This window comes from Ixodes scapularis, unplaced genomic scaffold (assembly GCF_016920785.2).
Source record: "Ixodes scapularis isolate PalLabHiFi unplaced genomic scaffold, ASM1692078v2 PGA_scaffold5__190_contigs__length_132052651, whole genome shotgun sequence".
Taxonomy (NCBI): Eukaryota; Metazoa; Arthropoda; class Arachnida; order Ixodida; family Ixodidae; genus Ixodes; species Ixodes scapularis.
Window position 1 is genome coordinate 43033648 of NW_024609880.1, and position 16702 is coordinate 43050349.

Sequence of the window (16702 nt, forward strand, 5' to 3'; positions counted from 1 at the left end):
TATTCTGCAGATGGCGAGGTCAGCGACATTAACGCTGGTGAGTGACCATAAATTAAGAAACAAAAACGATATCTCGCCGTCACCAAGCTACAAGAATCAACCGTGGCACTTTGGAGGATAAACATTAGCCGGTCCCTGCCCCCTGCCTAAGCCTTCTTTTCCTTACGTAAACAAACGCTGTTTTCTTTTTGTGCGTCTTTGTGTGTGGGGGGGAGGGGGGTTGGAGGATTTGGAAAAGATAATCACACTCGCGATAAAAAGAACAACGTTAATCATCATGGCAGAAGAAAAAGAATTCTTCGATGAACGAAGGCAAAGGGTGAGGGCGATAACTCCGATGGGCACTTATGGACGACGGTGAGTTCTATTCTTGACGTCAAAAAAGACAAAGCGCACATGATTAGTCGTCGGCGAATGTCTGGGAGAGTCTTAGAGCTTTTATTCGGCAGTGATATGCTCAAGCTCTCCTAATTCTTCTACTCGAAAATTTACTTTGCTTTTTATCGGACTTGGACCCGACCACGTAAAAAACATTCACTAACTCGTCGGCCGGGTGCTTTATCCGGTAGGTGCGGAAACGCCCCGAGTGATTTATTTTTTGCCGGCGATTGCATTCTCCGGTTGGTTCCATATTTGATGTGTGGGTTTGTACTGAAAGCAAAAAAACATCGGGTTTTATTATGTTATATTACTTATTCCCTCCACGTAAATATCAGCATATGGCGATATTAGCCTAGAGACCAGGGCGCGGAAAAAATAATAATGGGTCATAAGTGGAAGCAAGTAACGCAAGAGCTTCCTACCCACCTTTTCTGCCGTCGCCACGTTTCACAGCGTTTCAAGGTGGAGCAGGGTAAGCCTTCTGGATAACGGGATGCTGGCTTTTCTACGTCGCCTCTCGGAGGCCAGCGCGGTGCACAGACGGCACGAGTGCCGCGTCATCATTAGGCTGGTACTCGCATACTTACCGATTGAACATGACCCCCAATCGAATATGTTCAACCTATACCCCGAGCTCGCCTCCGCTAAATGACGTAGAAAACCTAGCACAAAGGCCCTGCCACTTAGGAGGTGCTGAAACAAGGTCACAAAGTTTAACCTCCACCACGCTCGCCTACATGATCTTCATTTCCGTGATGATGTACTCTATCACGGAAGTATCACGTAGAGCCTCCAAATAGCAACCGACGCGAAAAGTCTTAGCTCCTGGACTCGTCGATGAGGAAGGCGGGCGGGTACCTACTTTTCCGCAAAGCGAGTCGGGGTGCCATGGCACACTTAGGGATGAACCCAGCGGAGGATGAAGCAGCACCAATGTTTGCTCCGAAAACTGCGACCTGGACTTGTTTTTGAGCACGTAGTGAAATTGTTTCTTTTCATTTTATTTTGTGAGAGGAAATTTTTCCGCTTCTTATTTGTTAGGTTTCCTGCCGTAAATCGCAGCATCTGCATTCAATGAAAAAAAAGAAATGGCGCGTGTGATTTTTGAATGAACAGTGCACTGCGTGTATTGGGAAGTATTAGCATACCATGTTTTTACGATACCCTTGAAGAATGAAAAGCTTGCACTGCCACCTCGAAGATTAGTTTGAGCACGCAGCGGTAATAATCCCGAGAAAATGAACTGCTAAACTTCGCAGTTGTTGAAAAAATAAATAAGGTGCTAATTGTAGTAACTGTGGGTTTATTTACATGATAAAAAAACGTATGCCGCTGGCTAACCTAGGGCTTGCTTCATGTCGGCTCAGTCCAGTCAATCGCGCTCAGTGTTCTCTCTCGAGCTCGCTCGCGGTCTCTTCGCGAGATCTCGTCTTCTGCCTCTTTGTCCGAGTTACCACACTCCTCCCGCTTTAATTGTTTAGGTGCCAGCGGGGGCTCCAGCATCCGGTAGGCTCGGTGGCACGCCAAGTCGGTCTGGGGGACGCCGGATCCGTTGAGGGTAACGGTTTGAGTGTTCAGTCGGAGGCGTGGCTGCGTCTCCTGCTGGGCCTGGCTGTACCACTGTAGGTGGGGCTCTTCCCGATGAACTCTGCAAGTCTCCAGCTGAGTCCGTCGACACTCTAGGAGTGGCAGCCGGGCCTAAGAGCATCCATGGTGGTGGGCAGGTTGTTTCACGACTTGGTAACTGAGCATCCAGTCGCAAAAGATGGTCCAAGTGAACGGAGACTGTACGTTCCCGTACCTCCACTAGATACCATAGTGGCCCTCTTCGGGAAACAATAACTCCAGGAGACCAAGAGGGTTGGTTCCCAACCCTCTTGAGAACTCCTCGTAAGAACTGAATGTTCTTACGAGGACCTCAAACAAGTACTCATTCAACATTTTATGCCCAACCCCATCACGATTGCAGAACGATTTCGCTTCTACCGACGCAGTCAAGAGGAGGGCGAAACTCTCGCTGAGTTCATAGCCGCGCTAAAGAAGCTTGCTCATACTTGCGATTTCAAGGACTTCCTGAATGATGCCTTGAGAGACCGGTTCGTTTGTGGGCTGAGAGACGAGTATTACATCAACCGCCTGCTCATCGAGAGGACGCTGACTTTCAAGTCAGCATGCGATATCGCCTTAGGGTTAGAGCTCGCCAGAAGAGACGCTCGTCAGCTCACCCAGACGGCAGTTCCTCAAATTCAAGGAATTCAAAAAGTTCAAGTTCAGACACGTTCAACAAAAAAAAAGCTGGCGTCGCCAGGAGCGTCGAGTGCCTCTACGTCTAGCACCTGCTACTGTTGTGGCTACCATCACCTTCATCAGGACTGTCCTTTTAAGAAGGAAGTGTGCCATAACTGCGGGAAGAAGGGACACATTGCGCGAGTTTGCAAAAGCAAGACACGTGCGCAACACCAGATATCCAGCCAAGAAAGTCCCCAAGACGACTACGTCACACTGTATCCAGTTGATGGAGACACCAACAGTGTCGGTGACGGCATCGAAGTCCTGCTGAAAATTGCAGGAAATGCTGTAAAAATGTTGCTTGACACTGGGGCGGCTCTAACCATCATCTCCGAGAGGCAATACAACGAGTCGGTGCGCGGTTTGCCACTAGAACCCTCGACTCTTCGCCTCCGCTCGTACACCGGTGACGCCATTCCTGTCCTTGGAGAGGCACAAGTTCCGGTAACCTACGAAGATCAGACATTGACGCTTCCATTAGTGGTCGTCCACGGAGATCGACCAGCTTTGCTGGGAAGAAACTGGCTGCGGCACATCCGCATCAACTGGTCCAACATCTTCTCACTGACAGAGTCTGCTGCTCGGAACGGACTAGACAGTCTGCTAGCCAAGCACAAGATGCTTTTCAGCGACCAACTGGGAACGGTGAAAGGAATCAAAGTAGCGATTCACGTCAAGCCCGAATGTGCCCCGATTTTCTTCAAACCTCGCCCCCTCCCATACGCCCTGCGTGAGGTGGTGGAGAAAGAGTTGGAGGCCCTTGAAAAACGCGGCACAATCACCAAAGTTGATAGAAGCAGCTGGGCGGCACCGATCGTGGTGGTCCCAAAAAAGGACAAGTCCGTTCGACTTAGTGGAGATTACAAGGTCACCGTGAACCGTTGCATTCAGCCGGAGACCTATCCACTACCAAGTGCGGAAGACTTGTTCGCGACGCTTGCTGGTGGCAAGTACTTCAGCAAGATGGACTTGACCAGTGCCTACCAACAGTTGGAACTAGAACCCAACTCGAAGGTTTACACTACCATCACCACACACAAGGGTCTTTACCGGTACAATCGCCTACCTTTCGGAATATCCACAGCGCCGTCGATTTTCCAACGGTCCATGGATCAGATCCTGCAAGGACTGGAGCACGTAGTTTGCTATCTTGACGACATCTTGGTCACGTCAAGTACTCTGGAGGATCATCTTCAATTGTTGGACCGAGTTCTGGCTCGACTGACAGCAAACGGAATTCGGGCCAATCTTCGAAAATGCGAGTTCCTCAAGAGCAGCGTGGAATATCTCGGCTACAGAATCGACGCCCAAGGATTGCACCCAACCGAAAGTAAGGTGCAAGCCATCCAGAACGCGCCGTCGCCTTCCAACGTGATGGAACTTCGTTCATTTTTAGGCCTGTTAAACTATTACGGACGATTTTTGACGGGCCTTTCCACGATTTTGAAACCACTACACCAACTTCTAGAGAAGGACAGCCGCTGGAAGTGGACGTCAGAATGTGAAAAAGCCTTCAAAGAGGCAAAAGAGAGCTTGCTGCGAAGCAAGTGGCTCACACATTACGACCCTAGCAATCCGCTTTGCCTCGCCTGCGATGCATCTCCAAGCGGAGTGGGAGCAGTCATATCTCACATCATGCCAAACGGTGACGAAGTGCCAATTGCTTGCGCCTCTAGGACGCTCTCACCGAGTGAGCGCAACTACGCACAGATCGAACGAGAAGCACTTGGTATTGTGTTCGGTGTGAAGAAGTTCCACAAGTACCTATACGGTCGGAAATTCACCCTTATTACAGATCATAAGCCTTTGACTGCGATCTTCAACACCCAAACAGCAATTCCAAGCTTAGCCGCTCTACGAATGCAACGTTGGGCACTTACTCTCCTATCATACAACTATGACATCGTGTACCGGAAGTCCAAAGAACACGGCAATGCAGATGCACTGTCACGTTTGCCTTTAGACCTTGCCTCCAGTGACCCGGACGAAGACACGTCGGTACTTCAGGTCTCCAATGTGGAACTTCTCCCAGTCACAAGTCATCAAATCGCGGTGGAAACAAGGAGAGACCCGACCTTATCCAAAGTCCTGAACTTTACCCTAAATGGTTGGCCCACCTCCCTTCAAGATAAAAACCTGCGTACTTACTTCGAAAAACGGGAGCAGCTCTCTACGGACCAAGGCTGTCTTCTATGGGGAAGCCGAGTCGTCGTACCACCGAATTTTAGAAAACGACTACTACATGAACTGCACGAGAATCACCCAGGCGTCAGTCGCATGAAGGCCAAGGCACGAAACTATCTCTGGTGGCCAATTTTGGACCAAGACATTGAAGATTTCATTAAGCAGTGCTACGCCTGTGCATCCATGCAGAACCAACCAGCTGCTGCACCTCTACACCCGTGGTCTTGGGCGAGAAATCCGTGGGAGAGGATACATATAGATTACGCCGAGCTCGACAAGCAGCACTACCTGGTAGTAATGGACAGCTTCTCCAAGTGGATCGAAGTCCTGCCCACAAAAACGACTACAGCAGCACGCACCATTGAATTGTTGCGGAACCTCTTCGCGTCATATAAAGTGCCCTCCGAAGTTGTCTCGGATAACGGACCGCAGTTCATTTCTGCAGACTTCGGGAACTTCTTGCGAATGAACGGCGTGAAGCACATCCGTACACCCCCATACCATCCCGCTTCAAATGGCGCGGCTGAGCGAGCGGTGCAGACATTTAAGCGAGCATGGAAGAAAGACGCAGCTGCTGGAAACACACTCACAGAAACAGAGCACCAAAGGCTGGCCAGGTTTCTCCTGAACTATCGGAGCACTCCTCATACAATCATAGAGAGAACACCGGCTGAACTGTTCCTCAAGCGGCCGCTTCGTACTCGCCTGGATTTAATCAAGCCAAGTGTGGAGCGGACTGTGACCAAGCACCAACGCCAGCAACAGTTGGCACACGACAAGTCACGACGATCACTTCGTTATTTTGATGTAGGAGATAAGGTCCTCGTGCGAGACGTGAGAGGGAACCAACCCTCTTGGTCTCCTGGAGTTATTGTTTCCCGAAGAGGGCCACTATGGTATCTAGTGGAGGTACGGGAACGTACAGTCTCCGTTCACTTGGACCATCTTTTGCGACTGGATGCTCAGTTACCAAGTCGTGAAACAACCTGCCCACCACCATGGATGCTCTTAGGCCCGGCTGCCACTCCTAGAGTGTCGACGGACTCAGCTGGAGACTTGCAGAGTTCATCGGGAAGAGCCCCACCTACAGTGGTACAGCCAGGCCCGGCAGGAGACGCAGCCACGCCTCCGACTGAACACTCAAACCGTTACCCTCAACGGATCCGGCGTCCCCCAGACCGACTTGGCGTGCCACCGAGCCTACCGGATGCTGGAGCCCCCGCTGGCACCTAAACAATTAAAGCGGGAGGAGTGTGGTAACTCGGACAAAGAGGCAGAAGACGAGATCTCGCGAAGAGACCGCGAGCGAGCTCGAGAGAGAACACTGAGCGCGATTGACTGGACTGAGCCGACATGAAGCAAGCCCTAGGTTAGCCAGCGGCATACGTTTTTTTAATCATGTAAATAAACCCACAGTTACTACACTAATGAAAAAACAATTAGGGTACAAAAGTCATTGAACGAAAGAAGCAAGAAAAGTAATATATTACTTTGCCTTCGGGGGTACGGCAAACATGCCATCCTTCGGTTTTGTTTTTTGTTCCAATGTTAATGTTTATACAACTAAAGTTAAAGTGAAATGAAGTGTAGATAGCTTTGGACTATGCAAAAGTAAGCCCGTTTTGAACATATAGATATTAAAAAAGGCAACGTTAGTCTAAATACCTATTTATTAGTAGTGATTAGTAAAGTTAGTAATGATTAGTAATGTTAGAAATATCAGTATGTTTGTAATGATTAGTAATGTTAGAAATATCAGCACGTTTGTAATGATTAGTAATGTTAGAAATATCAGTATGTTTGTAATGATTAGAAATGATCAGTATTGATTCGTAATGTAGCGCATTACTGTACCTCGATGCCTCCGCCAATGCGAGTTTTTTCTGAGATTAAATTGGGGTGAGGGAGTATTGCTGTAAATTTCTCATCCGAGTTGGATTTGCATCCATGGCGAATTCAATTAATGTTCTTTGTTTGCTGACTGCACTTTTTCATTCAAACGGACTTAACAAAAAGCAGGCTTCCGTAAGATATAACTAAACTTTTAGAGGCGTTCAAAAAGGCTGCTACAAATTATAATTTTCACTTTAACGTTCATGACAACGTAGCGGAACACAAGTGCTGAACGAATTTCGTGAACAATTATTTACGGGAATGGCAGGTGACAACCTTCTATTGGTTCTCGAGGTCGAACATTTTTGGCAGGGTGTTGACAGGTAAATAAACAAACCAGCGTGGAATGAATTATCGAAGAAAGTTTAAAATAAGCTCTGCTTTGCAAGCTCATCTATTCTAACAATATGCCTGGAATTTTGTTTGCTTTGTTGCTTAAAATAACCCCTGCACTGAAGCCCTGAGCTTCGACCAATCAACTTATTTCGAGATTTTGGCTGAGACATACCACTTGAACAGCCAAAGCTATTCATTGCTCTGCAGTCCGAAAACAGAAGAGAACGGCTGCTTTAGTAAAAACATGTTTGTTTGGATGTGTCTGACATTCGAGGTTTATTTTGAGAGAATTGTTTTTAAAATTTATGTTAACATGGGATTATTAAGAGATATATAAAGATATTCCATTTCAGGGGACCTTGCATAACTTTAAGGGAGCAGTAATAAAATTAATTTTTCGCTTTCTTTCTTTCAAATTGAAGCCAGACCGATGATTCGTGATTCCACTGATGAAGATGCGCGTTCAAGTGAAACAAGGTCACAAAACCATTTCTGAACATAAAATTTTCTAGTCTACAAATCGCTCTTAATTTGGGCCTTCCGCTGTAAAAACAAATTTCAGTACAAAACCAACAACCTGCACAGGTGGCAAATCATTTCAAGGAAATGTGCAATTACCGATCGGAAAAATATTGGCAGCGATTTTATATCTAGAGTAATGTAATATATGAAATGCATTACATAATTTTTCGCTAAATTTAGGCGGGAAACGTGATGTCAGGTCGAGGGACATCAAATTTCCTGCTAAATTTACGGTGAAAGTGAATTAGTGTCTAGGTGATGTGACGTCAGGTAACGTTACTTTAATTTTTCTGCTAAATTCAACAGAGAAACTGAATCGGTGCATAGGTCATGTGCCGTGAAGTAACGTAGCCTAATTTTACATCACGTGACCTAAACATTAATTTAGTTTCCCCGCTAATTTTAGCAAAAAATGCGCGGACGGAAAGTATTTTTTTTATTGAGGGGATTCGTTAGAAAGCCTTTTTTGCTTTAAAATAATAAACAAAATAAAATGGCACTAGCATCATAAGCGTGGCGTGTGAGCACTAAATGGTAGGCCTTTGCACAGAGCGATTGTAAAAAAACTAACTGCTAGCGTTCCGTCTCAACTTTGCTCGCAACATCTTAGCGCGTGGATTTCCCCGTGTCCGACGCCTTCCTGTTGGGTCAGCTGCCATCTCTTACAGCTATAATGAGTCACATTCAAATTTTTTTTAGCCAAAATTGCTGGAATACATTACGGAAAAAAAAATAGGTAACGTGATACCCTGCCGGTTCTAGCAATTTCCCGTATTGTAGAACATGAAATGGGCAAAGTCAAGAAATTAGATAAAACATGGCAGTGTCCGTAACCTTCGAAGTCGTGTTTTACCGCTAAGTTTAAAAGGAAAACTATATTGGTGTTGAGTTCATATTATGTCACGTTACGTGACATCAATTTCCCTGCCAAATTTAGGAGGGAGCCTGAATAGGTGTATAGGCAGAGCTGGCAGTAATGTAATTACTGTAATGAAATTACAGTAATTTAATTACTTGTTCCAGTAATTAGTAATGTAATTCATTACTTTTTGTAGCAGGTAATTTAGTAATGTAATGAATTACTCCAGCGACGGTAATTGTAATTAAATTACCTAAGTACTTTTTCGCACCAGGCATATTTTTTTGTGTCCACAATACACAAGAGCGCTTTTCTTTTCATTTCACTTTTTTCTTTTTCCTCTACACCTTTCCTTTCACCTTTCCAAAAAACGTTCTTTGGCCGCGGCTATGTTGCTGATGCTAATGCGGCTGGTGCGACTCTCGCGCCCGCTATCAGCTAGACATTTTCTGCCACTCTCTTGAACTGTGAAAACCCGCTCAGCGCGATTCTCTACCTATGTTTTGCGGTTTTTCATTCGACGTTTTCTGGCCCCTCTTGAAGGTTTCCGCTTAATATTTCTGATGCATACTGCGTACCCTCTCAGTGTTATCTTCCACTGTGAGAAATAGGGCTGGTAAGTGCCTTCCATTCGAGCTTTTCTGCTCGACATTCTCGGGAAACAAAGGAGGGGAAGTAGGTTGAGCTAAGGCCCCTGGTGCAACGGCCCTCGACGCGATTTTGCGAACAATGACAATAGTTCTCCCCCCCTCCCAGAGATAATCCGCGTAGGGTCCTCAGTCATCTCCAAAAATAGTTGTCCGGGTTGGGGTGGGAAAGGGATCAGTCGCGTGCGTTCCTCTGTCCATCGGTAAACATGCAACAGAGAGTTCTAGCTGTGTGCCATGAACTGTGTAAATAATGTAAATAAAGTTATCTGTAAAAGGAAGTTATCAATAGCTCCTTTATATTTGAAAGGATACAAAAGTAATGCGAAAGTAATGTCATTACTTTAGAAGTAATTTGTAATGGTAATTAATTACTTTCTGGCTGTGGTAATTTGTGATGTAATTTAATTATATTTCAGCAATTTCAGCAAAGTAATTAGTAATGTAATTTAATTACAAAATATGAGTAATTTGGCCAGCTCTGTGTATAGGTCACGTAACGTCAGGTCACGTGACATCAGTTTCACCCCAAATTTTCACACAAAACTGAAGTGGTGTATAGGTCACGTGACATGAAATTTCCCGCCAAATTTAGCGAGGAAATTGAATTGGTGTAAAGGTCACGTGACCTAAATTTTACCGCCAGAATCAGCGGGGAAACTGAATTGATGTAAAGGTCATGTGACGTCAAATTTTTCCGCTACATTTAGTGGGGAAACTGAATTGGTCTGTAGCTGCCGTGACGTCACGTCACGTGACGTCAAATGTCTTGCTAAACTTTGCGAGGAAATTGATTTCGTGTATGGTGTCACATGAAATCAGTTTGCCCTCCAAATTTAGTAGGAAAATGACAACTAATATACATGGTCAAACAAGGAGACGCCATGGGCTCTTTATTTTGACCGGAAAATTCGGTTTCTTAACCTATCACGCCACGACTTTGTGCAGCGTTGCCCACAGATGGTGCATTTTTTTTGTAAAATTTGCGAAGAGCGAGCTTACCTGAGGAAAAAGTAAAGAAAGAAAAAGGCTTAGCTCCTATGGAAACGCAGCGACGCCACCGGTCTGCAAACAACACGACGCCTTTTCGCACGGGAGACAAGAGATGGCGCAAGCGGTCGCGGCGCCAACTGCCGCCAATGAACGAGCAGACGACGCCGAGAGCCGGCCCTTTTGCAGACAAGGAACTGCAGTTCCTTGCTGTTACCGCGCCTGTCTTTTTGTTTCTGTGACTGTCACCGCCTGCGGAACGCGCGCCGCTTTTGAGTCGAAAAGATCGTCTGCTAAAAAGGTCTGCTCTCGGCGCCGTATGCTCGTTCGTTGGCGGCGTTTGTTGCGCCATCTGTTGTCTCGCGTGCGAAACAGCGCCGTGTTGTTTGCAGACCGGTGGCATTGCTGCGTTTCCATAGGAGCTAAGCCTTTTTCTTTCTTTACTTTTTCCTCAGGTAAGTTCACTCTTCGCAAATTTTACAAAAAAAAAAAAAAATGCACCATCTGTGGGCAACGCTGCACAAAGTCGTAGCGCGATAGGTTAAGAAACCGAATTTTCCGGACGATTTAAAGAGCCTGGCGTCTCCTTGTTTCACCCTGTAGAATAGCCCAGACATAAATATGTTCATTAGCTCTATTCTAAGAATTGGCAAATATTGCCTCTGAAAAAAAAAAAAAATGCTGCACCAAAAAGAAAAAATGCTCGCAAGGTGAGTTGGTTGATTTCGAGCGCTAAGCAAACTTCCGGTAATAAAGCGCGTGCTGCTGCTCGTGGAGGTGCAAATCAAACACTCACAGCCCTTTGTTTATTTTCAGATGTCGGCAACAGCACACCATCCCGGTTCCCTGAGCCGCCATGAGATCCTGTTCTACGCCCAACCGCTCCGCAAGACACCACAAGTTCTGAAACAGTGCGAACGTTCCTAATCGACCCGAAATCGAAAGCAACCGTTTATCGAACCCCGCTTCAGCCATGACTTCTGCGTGGAGCCAGCTCGACCAGCTGCTTACGTGCGCCATCTGCCTGGACCGGTATCGAAACCCGAAATTGCTACCATGTCAGCACTCCTTTTGCGCGGACCCGTGCCTGGAGGGTCTGCAGGACTATGCCCGGAGGCAGATCAAGTGCCCCGAGTGTCGCGCCGAGACCAGAATTCCTTACAACGGCGTGCAGACATTTCCGACAAACGTCACACTGATGCGCTTCCTCGAGCTTCACAGAGACATTACGGGTGAAGAGCCCGAACCGCTGCCGTCGTCCATGGAGCGCTGCAACGTGTGCAGCGAAAAGTCTTCCGTGACGAGGTGCTCGCATTGCGAGAAGAAGATCTGCGAGGTGTGTAAGGAGGCCCACTTGGACATTATGCGCCGTGAAATCAGTCGAATTTGCAATCAGGTACGCAGAGGGCTCAACCGACTCGCTGAACATCTGGCCCAAAATAACAAGAACCAGGACAAGTTGACGCACAACTGCGCCCTCGTCAAGGAGGAGCTAGAAGATCTTATTAACCGTTACGTCAAGGACCTCCAGCTCATTCATGGGAAGCTGAAGTCCGAGATCGACGTATACCTTCAACAGGAGATCAAGCAACTTTCCACTCTCTCTGAAGACGTGGAAACGGAAATTGCAAACATCACCTCCAACTGCGACGTCGTGGAAAAATACGTTAACGACGACACAGAATGGACGGATTCGGAACTGGTAGAGTACAAGGAGATCTTCAACAAGTCGCTTGAGTTTCTTCGCAATTTCGATCCAGACACGTCTGATTTTACAAGAAGGGTGAAGCTCCAGATTCACACCGACCCCGACGCTCTCCACCGTACCCTGGCTAACCTCGGCGAACTGAAATTCAACACTCCTCCGACGTCTCAGCCGTCCTCAGCACTGAATGTTCCGCAGCTTAATCTGTCTTCAGGAGGGACTGCAAACGCGCTTATGCGCAGTCAGAGTGACCACAGATTGGCGGTTCAATTTCAGAAGAAGCAAGACGCCGGATCTCGGTCCATGCTGGACATTGGCCAGAGGTACGGTGGACATCTTAGCGACTCCGAGAGGGACAACAGCTTCGAGGGTCCCTCGGCGTACACAAGAAACCGAAGGGACGCTAGCGACAGCTCTATCCTGCGAAGGTACGGGGACCGGAGCAGGGACACCGACAGCTCCGACACTCGTTCCAGCCGATACGGTAGCAGTCGCTTCGAGGATAGGTCGTGGCGAGACGAGGGAACTCACCACGGTTTCCGGTCTCGCTACGCTAGAGAGCTTATGGACGAAGACAACGAAAGCGGCGGTTCCCATACCCGGAACGTGCGGTTCGAGGAGCCTCCGCCTCCGCGAGAGAAGGTGTTTGACACCGACGACGCCAACCGGGGTCCTCTCAGTGGTGTGGTCAAGCTGAGCGACTCGGCAAAGTTCATGGAGCGCCTGCACGAGAACCAGGTGAAGCAGAAGCAGAAGCAAGCTGAAAAAGAGCGGCTGGAGAAGGAACCCCCTGTGGTACCCGTGCCGCCACCGAGGAGGCCGCCCGCCAGGCAGATGAGCGAAGACGAGGTCGAAAAGCAGAAGAAGGCAGCGAACCAGGCGGCTGCTGCGTCCACCTCGACCACGTCACCGCCGCCCAGCAGCGACATGAGGCCGTCTCAGGTCCGAAGACTGGCCTCCAAGGACGAGCCATCGAGGACGCCACCTCCGGACTCGCCTAGGACGCCCTCTACCCCGCGGCAGAGTTCCGTGGAGAGCACTCCAGCCCAGTCGCGGCGCAGCTCGACAACCTCCGAGGACACGACCACGGACTCGCTGCGTTCCCGGCAGCGAAGGCAGGTAGAAGAAGAGTCTCGGCGCGAGGCCGCCCCGGCCAAGTCTGCGGTGCCCACCAGGTCAGTGTCCCCTCCACGCGCCGCGTCTCCGAACCTTGACGAGCGGCCGCTGTTTCCGATCACGCGGCGGTCGCCGTATCGGCGATCGTACACGGACTTCTCGACACGGAGGCGCGACAAGTCTCCGCCGATGGTGACGGCAGCGTCGCGGCGCTGCGTGGATGACCTGAGCTGGAGGCCGTCTCTGAGCGGGCGCAGTGACACGGCACCCTTCCGGCGGCCGTCCCTGGACCAGTACCGGGGCCAGGAGAGGCCCGACTACTTCCGCTTCAGGACGTCCCGCTTGGGGTCTGTCTCGGGGTTGGAGGAACGTAGGCCACGGTGCTCCGCGACGCTCGCCGTCCCAAGTAGGGCTGCTCGCCTTTCCGCACTGGCATGAGACGCCACCTAACACGCGGGAGTGCCGAGTGTCTGGGCAGAGAGTGAAACACTGCCTATTGAAGTTGGTCGCGGAGGTGTCTTCTGGACTGTCGGGTTGGAAGAACGATGGCCGGTCCACTCACAGAAAAAATATGCCTATATGAATACGAGTTATCTGCTGAAGAATGTTTTCCGGTGGCCGAGTACTTGATGTGCAAGATATGTTTGTCAAATGCAATTTGGGGTCGCTTTGTGGCTATAGCGTGTGTCAGTGCACTTGCTTAAAGAACTAGGGGAAGCTGGAAATCGGCTAGGTGGGTCTTGGCGCCCTTTAAGTGTTATTGATATTTTAAATTGTTGAGTGCGTCCAGTCATTTGTCTGAAAATGGCGTTCGGGTTGCCTGAATGGCCCATGTTGTCACCTAGTGAATAGCCAATCAATTTAATGGCGTACAAAGGAGTCAGCATCTCGTGAATGCGCTATCGAGCTCGTGCCCCAAGGTCACAAAACGAATTGGTAAGTAGCCTTCCTCAAAGAGATCAAATATCTAGCTATACAAATCTAGTATCTTCATGATCGCGGCTTTTTTTTATAATAATATGATCTTATACAAAACTACCTTGCTCCCGCTAAGCTAAAAATATCTAAAAATTACATAACAAAACAGCTGCCGTTAGTTTCAGTAGACTGATATAGATCCTAGTTAGCGACTGTGGTTGCCGTCGGTAAACAAGTTTCATTTATAATGCAGCGCAAGCACGGCGAGGGGCCTTCTATATCTTGTTCCATCGGAATCCGCTGACACAAAAAAGGTGTAGGACTGCTCGCTCCGGGGATGCCCTGCAGGCCACAGCGGCGTCGGCTGTTCTTATGTGCCCCGGGCGTCAGTCATCGAGCACAAGAAGACTCCCCAGAAAGTGAAATAAAACCTAAGAATCGTTCCACAGTATGCGTCATCTCCTACTTCTCGGAAATGAAGCCATTGTCTTATCCTCAAAGAGAACGGAGGCTTGCATATATTGCCAACACAAGGTGAAGATATTCTCTTCAGCAAGAACCATCACGCTGTCAAAGCGGCCTGAGTACTGAAGAGAGGAGTCTTGATGATCAGAGATACTTTTCGACACAATCGCTAATTTTTGTTTTTTTATCCCCGGTCGCTTTTGCTCCGTAGATGGAAGACAGGATAAGCTCTGACGGCGGCGGAACGGGGCAGAGTTCGTCACGCTAAGTCATTTCATTCAACCCTTCATTCAACATTTAGGCAGACGTCGGCTACCACGGAAAAGGTTAGATATCCTGTTTGGAATGCGATGATACGCTGACATGGCCGTAGTAGAACAATAACTCGGGAAAACTTCACACCGATTAACGCTGCGCTCTTACGAACTAATCGACCTATAACAATTCCTCTAATAAATAAACCCGACTACGAACTTTCGAAATTCGGCGGCGACGTCGCCATGCTCACCTGAAAACAGAAATGACCTACGGCAGTCCAGACATTGGGCGAAAATCTTTCATCTCGTTTCCTCTCATTCGGACAATTTCACACGTGTCAATATCAAGGGCACCAAGACTGGAAGTCACATATTTCACACGTTTTTCCAAGGATCGTTCAATTTATTTTTGTTTATCGACACTCCGCACGATGTTGTTCCAAATGCTTCTTCAAAAACCTTCCAGTCCTGCATCCAGTCGATGGAACAGTTACCGGTATTGCGAGGACCTCCTTGGTAGTTCGTTTATTCACTCAAAGACGCCTACTTAAGGTTATCCCAGAAAACAAAGTTACACTTCTTACAACATTGTTCGAACATCACTAACAAAGCAGTTTCACTCTCTCCCAGCCCTTGGTACGCATGCGCATGGTATGAATTAGGTGCGCCTTCCGCTCTGGGAGCCCGTAGTGATTTACATTACTTCTAGTTTCTAGAGCGGGCGTGCAACGGCAGTGTTTGGGGCTCGGTGCGACCTGCCAGCCGCTGGTGAAGAATCTGTGGGGGGATGTGTTGCAAACCCCACTACCGAGACTAATAAAGCATTTCCGATTTTCTGGTGAAGTGTGGGCAGTAATCTGCATGGCATAGTTTGAAAGTACCGTTGAAGTAGTCTGTTGCCTTGCTCAATGGAGATACTAGGGCCAATAAATTGGCGCATTGATCTCTTAAATCGTTCATTTGCGAGCGCAAGTGTAATTCTGGAGGGAAAGAAAGCACTGGTAAATAAAAAGCTAAGATAAAAAATAGTATTGCACTTAGCATTCAGTGTTTTAATGTTGGTTTATAGATTTATTATTGAAATTTTATAAACGAATTTTGTGTTTATTCGTAGGTCAGCTTATATACTATATAACAGTGGTCTCTAACTCACTTGAATTCGGTGGGGGGAGGGGGGGAGTAGAAGGGACGGCAGATAGCCCACACCAGTAAGGTCGAGGGCCAACGTAACGGGGGGGGGGGGGGGGGGGGGAATCAAAACATTTGAAAGGGAAGAGACCTTGTGCTTTAAGCTTTTTGGAAATTCACAGTTTTGCCAGTGAAATTTTTGCAATTGATTTGTTTGTATGACTACTTTTGGCAGTAACATCATGTGATAATAAGAATTAAAATGACACCATCCCGCGTACGGGCTGGCATTTATAATAGAACAAGATAGCAAGTACATTGTCGTTTCTACTGCTCAATTCATTCAAGAATTAACCAAGCTCAGATTGTATCGAAGGACACCCAGCTAATTTACAGTTCTTTCTTTTTCTGGCGACTTTTATTGCAAGACTTTTAACAAAAACTTGTCTTTAAAAAGGCGATCTTTTTTTTTTTCTTTTAAAGAGAGAATTCCGAGCTTGCTGCTTTATCTTTGGCAGCTGCTCCTGCTTATCGGGTTCGAGCAGACGAGATGTATTCTTTTGAAGAATAGCTTGCAGTTGCAGCCTTGGAACTGTACATTACAAAAATCCGGGAAGCATGATACAAAGGGAAGCAAAATGCAGATGAACACTTACAAGTATAAACTATGTTAATATGTTAAAAGAGCAGAGCTGCTTTTTCGGCGAAAATGAATCGACGAGATGATATCACTGGCGCATGCCGTTTTTAGTGCTCGAGACAGAGGAACCGGGACTCGTAGCCGGTTGGGCCTGTGGGCCGCGTTCAAGCGAGTCGCGGGTCGAATGAGGCCCGCGGGCCGAGTGTTTTAGACCCCTGCTACATAAGGTCAGCTTAGGTAGCTCAGCTTCTATACCATATACTACTAGAAGTCAAATTATATTAATTAAATAATTAATAAAAGAATAAATGAATAATTCGTTTCTTCATTCACTTATTCATTCATTTATTTTTCGTGCTCATGAACGCCGAG

General features: G+C 47.6%; 1 protein-coding gene across 3 annotated transcripts in view; it reads left to right on the forward strand.

Moving 5' to 3' along the window:
• The window catches only part of LOC8052061 (RING finger protein nhl-1), a 247621-nt gene that overhangs the window by 201069 nt on the left and 29850 nt on the right, over positions 1 to 16702 (forward strand). For all 3 annotated transcript variants that reach the window (XM_029990490.4, XM_029990489.4, XM_029990491.4), the window contains exon 2: positions 10918 to 12981. In XM_029990490.4, coding sequence (XP_029846350.2) covers positions 11075 to 12981 — 1907 coding nt within the window. In that variant the 5' untranslated portion in view covers positions 10918 to 11074. The remainder of the gene's footprint in view (positions 1 to 10917; positions 12982 to 16702) is intronic.